The sequence below is a fragment of the Brachyistius frenatus genome, unplaced genomic scaffold (assembly GCF_029030835.1).
Source record: "Brachyistius frenatus isolate BFR_SWC_R1_liver_20210118 unplaced genomic scaffold, ASM2903083v1 Contig_23, whole genome shotgun sequence".
NCBI classification, from domain to species: domain Eukaryota; kingdom Metazoa; phylum Chordata; class Actinopteri; family Embiotocidae; genus Brachyistius; species Brachyistius frenatus.
The window spans coordinates 864,585-869,545 of record NW_027210622.1 but is presented as its reverse complement, the minus strand read 5'-3'; the positions used below and the strand labels follow the sequence as shown (position 1 = coordinate 869,545).

Here is a 4,961-nt window from a genome sequence, read left to right as displayed (position 1 = left end):
ATAGCTGAAGACTAAACTGAACCAGCAGCCAGATTAACTTCTTTAACATTTTGTTTTTGCACATTTTCATACTCAGAGAGTGTAATAAAACCAATATGCTTCGTTCTCTCATCCATGACTCTCAAAACAACAAAGGGACTTTATACAGCGTAATGATTAACGGCTCCCTTGTTATCACCTCTCAACAATCTGTAATTTTATTGTTCACTTCAGCCAAGCGCTAAAAGGAAGAATTATAAACCTTTGGACCGTGCAATATGAGTCACTTAACTTGGCACGCTGTAGCTCAGATTTTTGAAAAAAATGCCTCAGTACCTTATTGTTCCTCATCAATGATAATCATTGCTCCTCCCTGATGTCCGATCACACTTCATGATGTAAATTTACTTTGACAAATCCATTATTTCAGTGTGATAGCAAGAGAGATTAAAACACAGACAATTTTCCTCATAATTTCCTGTGATCCGGCTCCACTCCTGATCGGGACTGCACGATTCAGAACCAAAGCACTTGCAATGTATCTACCAGATATGGTGCTCCTCAAGGAACAGTTGTAGGGCACATTTGAGCTGTTCCACCACAGGTAACTTTGGATAGTCAGCCCACCCTGTCTATCCACACTTTTATAAGTGGAGATTTTAAGAGACTCATCTGAGAGGTTGTGGGAGCCGTGAAACCAGTCCACATCTCCGTCTGGGCAGACGTGGGAGAAGGTGCAGGTGGGGCCGGAACTTGTTAAAGCAGCTTCAACTTTCCCACAACACTCTGAGGGGAAAAGCACGAGAAGAGTTTTGAAATCAAGGTGACATACAAAACATTGGGGACATTTAATGGTCTCACTTAACATGATACCATCAAAAAGCCACCATGCTTTACCCATTGAACAACATTTTTAAGGCACGTTGCTTGAGTATATCCATCTTATCGTGTTTTACAATGACAACTTTTGGGTTGCAAAGTTGCAAAAAATCAGTTTCGCTGATATCATTCTTCCATCATGACAACTTTCTTTGTGCCTACTTGCAGGTATCCTGTTTGAATGGAGAAAAAGTTATACACAAACTGTCTCACACTATTCGGACATATTTGAAAACAAAGGCAGGAAGGAAAAACACTGCTTCTCAAGGTGCAAGATTCCTAATTCAGCATTCAACACATTTGTTTGAGCTCAAGACTGAACTTAAGTTTTTTTTAAAGTATATATATTCATGACAGTAATATTACAAATAATGCAAATAAATATTATTGTTTCTAGTCTGTCTGTCTGTCTAAGAATAACTGTGGACTCTGACCTTGTAACTCCACTCTTGTATATCCATGGGCTGTTCCTTGGTTGGAGTGTTGTTTGCACCTGTAGGGCTTTGAGTTTCCGCTCTTCAGAGGCTGCATTTTTTGAAAGATGAGGGACAGTCGTCCGTATTCATACTCACAATGGAAGTCACTTAAAGAGTCTCTGTGGTGTGTGATTTCTCCTTCAGTGTCTACAGAACATAACGTTGCTTTGTCTTGGGACCACTCCATGTGTTTGATTGATAGTCCACGCTGAGATGAGGATGCGTTGCAGTTGAGTGTAACTGGTTTGCCACACTCTGCAGTAATCTTGGGACTCACACTCAGGTTCACCAACCCTGGTGACACAGATACAGATATACTAAAATGTACTGAAAACAAATGTGTCTGGATAGTTTGTTTGTCTTGAAGTTAGCATTATTAGCAACACAGTCACAACTTAAATTGTATTAATATTTCACCCTTTCAGTCTGTAGTTGTTTCCAGTTTTATATTAAGACAAGTTAAGACCATAAGTGCCTGCAACACATTTACACACAACAGACATTTAGACAAAAACATTGCTGCTGAAAAAGTTTAAAGTAGTTTCACAAACCTTGTGTTGTGAGAGTCAATGCAGGTAGAAGCCAGAGCATATGCAGTGCTGTGAACCCCATTCTTATCTCTTTTATATTCCACTGTAACATGGAGAGCCAAAAAAAATTAAAACAGCTTATTTTAAATGCAAACTACAATAGTGATACCTTGATCTTAGCGAGATGATTTAACCCCCACATGTCTGTTAAGTCTTACATTTGAGTGAAACTGACCTCTGGAGGACTGTTGCTTCTCCGCAGCTCTTCTTTAGTGCTTGTTGCCCTAGATTCCTTATGGTGCTGTAGTAAATATGTATTGTTCTTCCTGGAACCAGAAGTTAATCATTGCAGATTTATGAAGTGGAATTACCAGGAAGGCTGAAGATTTCTGAGGAGGATGTGTGCTAAAACTATAGACAACATGGGATAGAAGAGGAAGTGTGGTGTGTGCGTGTGTGAGAGGAAGGGAAAGAGAAATTACAGGCTGACAGTGAAGTTCTATTTATGAAAGCTGCCACAAGTAGAGACTTGTATGACTGCCTTTGATGTGTTGCAGCAGTGCTCTGCTGCTTCATTTCACTGCATTCAACTTTGATATTGATTTTTCCCATGAGGTCATTATTTAACAATGTTCAATCTGCAAGGCAACAGCCACAGGGGACATTCTTTAATGTATTGTACACCAAAGAGTCTCTCACATTCAGTTAAGGACTTCATTGTGTCTTTTTGTGAAGTCATGAGTCAATTTATCGGAAGCAGTTACACAATAATGAAAGAGTAAGATCAACGTCAGTAACACACACACGCAGGTCAAAACTGGGTTTCCTTCACACCACTAACAAGTAGATAAGTGACCGAAGGCTGAGTAATAAAAACTACGATTCTTGTTCTTGACCTTCACATAGTACGTTCCCATTTATCACAACTCTGAAAACACTTAAAATAGAGAAATATTTAACGCTTTATCAATTGTATTTTAGTTTGCTCGTTTACATTTATTTAGTTTTAAATCTTTATACTCTTCTTTGCATGCAAGTTTCTCCTATTTTTACTTGACGCAACCATTTAAACCATATAGATATAAAAAAAAAAAAAGTATTGTTGAAAATATATTGATATACCACTCAGCCCTACTTACTTACTCTCCATAGTTCCAAAGTTCAACGTTGGAAAACAGGGAGAGTGGACAAAGTGCTCCAGCTACTGGGAAAGTTGCATAAAAATCTGACTTGATACAGCTTTAATTTTCACAAGTGTGCCGCCTAGTTATATGCACATAATAAGGGATAATTATACCACTATGTTATATCTTATCATCAGTAAGAACAGACCAAAACCAACATGTAATGTACATTATTAAATAAGTATGGCCTCTCACATATTCATCCATGCCTGCATCAGTATTAAAAACACATGAAAGTGCAATGAGGTTTTACTTTTAATAATTAATTCACATTTAATTCGTCCATTGCAGTGATCATGCCAAGTGTTTATTTTAAGTGGTGCAGGCCTTATCATTTAAATACATTTTCATGTTTTAGTTATAGTTTTTGGAGACAATACACATACAATACAAACAATACACTTGTTTGTCAAAAAGTTAATTTTCTGTTGTCCTCTGGCCAGATGTCAGATTAGCCATTAAAAAAACTTACATCTAGAGTTCTAAAGTACACAACAAATGTCCAGTCATAATAAGCATTTCTTTTTTAATGCCACTCATTTGTGTTAATTAGAGAGCTGCTTTTCCAGTATATGACAGAGACAGACTATCTGGTAGTCATTTACTTAATTAAGCATTGGGAGACAAGGAGCAGCAGGGGAGCAGAGTGGTGCCTGCCGAAGAGCTCTCACACACCGAGTCAATCTCATAAATTAAACACTGTATCCTATCACTGTTGTGACAGACCCTTTGAAGGTAGATCTGTTCACTTATGCCTTTCTTCTGTGTGCACCACTTTTTTGTAGTTCCTAATAATCTCTAGTAACTCAAAAGCAATATTATTATTATTATTATTACACAGATAATATCAAAGAAGTTCTGATGTTAGCGACAAACCTGTACAAAGTCCCTATTACCATTAGGAATGATGGTCAAGACTACAAAGATGACCAAGATTTCAATTTCAATTCATAATCACACATTTATATCATTTTTGATGACGTATTTGGATTTTAATTGCACACATACAATTGCAGTTATATAAAGGGATATATACAGTATATCCCTCCATAAACCTGCAATTAAACTAAACGGAATGACACCAAGTAAACCAGCAGCTTTGAGGATCTGCAGCCCTAGAGCAGGTTCTCGCTTTGCCCTGTCTGTAATCCGGCTTTGGCTATGTGTGCATGTAACACACACAGAACACACACACACACACACACACACACACACACACACACACACACACACACACACACACACACACACACACACACACACACACACACACACACACACACACACACACACACACACACACACACACACACACACACACACACATTATGTCTCATATTCCAGGGAAAACATGTCAAACTCTGGCTTTTTCCTCACTTCATGCCAGCAGTATTGCAGCTCAGTTGCACGGCATGTTGAGTTTTTATCCTGTACTTAATTGACCAGATTACCCACAATGCAGAGTTTTATCTGTGGCTTTAGCATGGTTTACAGGACTGGACTGAAGTTGTTGAGCGTCTAGTATCTGGCATCAGATAAAATGTGACTGGAACTGCGCTCAAGAAAATCCTGTTGCCTCTAAACTGCGCCAAGGACACGTTGCTATAGTGATTCGTCAGGTAGATTTAGTTGCAGTAAGGTGACTTCACATCTCCAAGTCTGGCAATTGTTAAGGACTGAAATGCAGTATTGCCCATCTCAAAACAAAGAAGTGATTTGTGACCTTTCCTGGATGTCCCTGCTGTTAGATGAATCACTTGTACCGGTCTTTCAGCGATTGGAAACATTTGCTAATATCCGAGACACCACCAAAAAATGACAATAGCAAATATGCATCTCAATGCATGAATTACATCAACACAAAACAGTGATGTGTAAATTGAACCAGGGAGGTTTCAAAATGTTTCTGTTAA

General features: G+C 38.4%; 1 protein-coding gene across 1 annotated transcript; it reads right to left on the bottom strand.

The window, feature by feature from the left end:
* Window positions 1–400: 400 nt before the first annotated feature.
* LOC138620170 (uncharacterized) lies at window positions 401–2,203 on the bottom strand. Its single transcript, XM_069697144.1, has 4 exons — window positions 2,100–2,203; window positions 1,886–1,967; window positions 1,293–1,628; window positions 401–765 (listed from the first exon to the last, which is right to left on the bottom strand). Exons 2-4 carry the CDS (start codon window positions 1,944–1,946, stop codon window positions 401–403), a joined length of 762 nt encoding a protein of 253 aa, XP_069553245.1. The 5' UTR covers window positions 1,947–1,967; window positions 2,100–2,203.
* Between the last annotated feature and the right edge of the window lie 2,758 nt (window positions 2,204–4,961).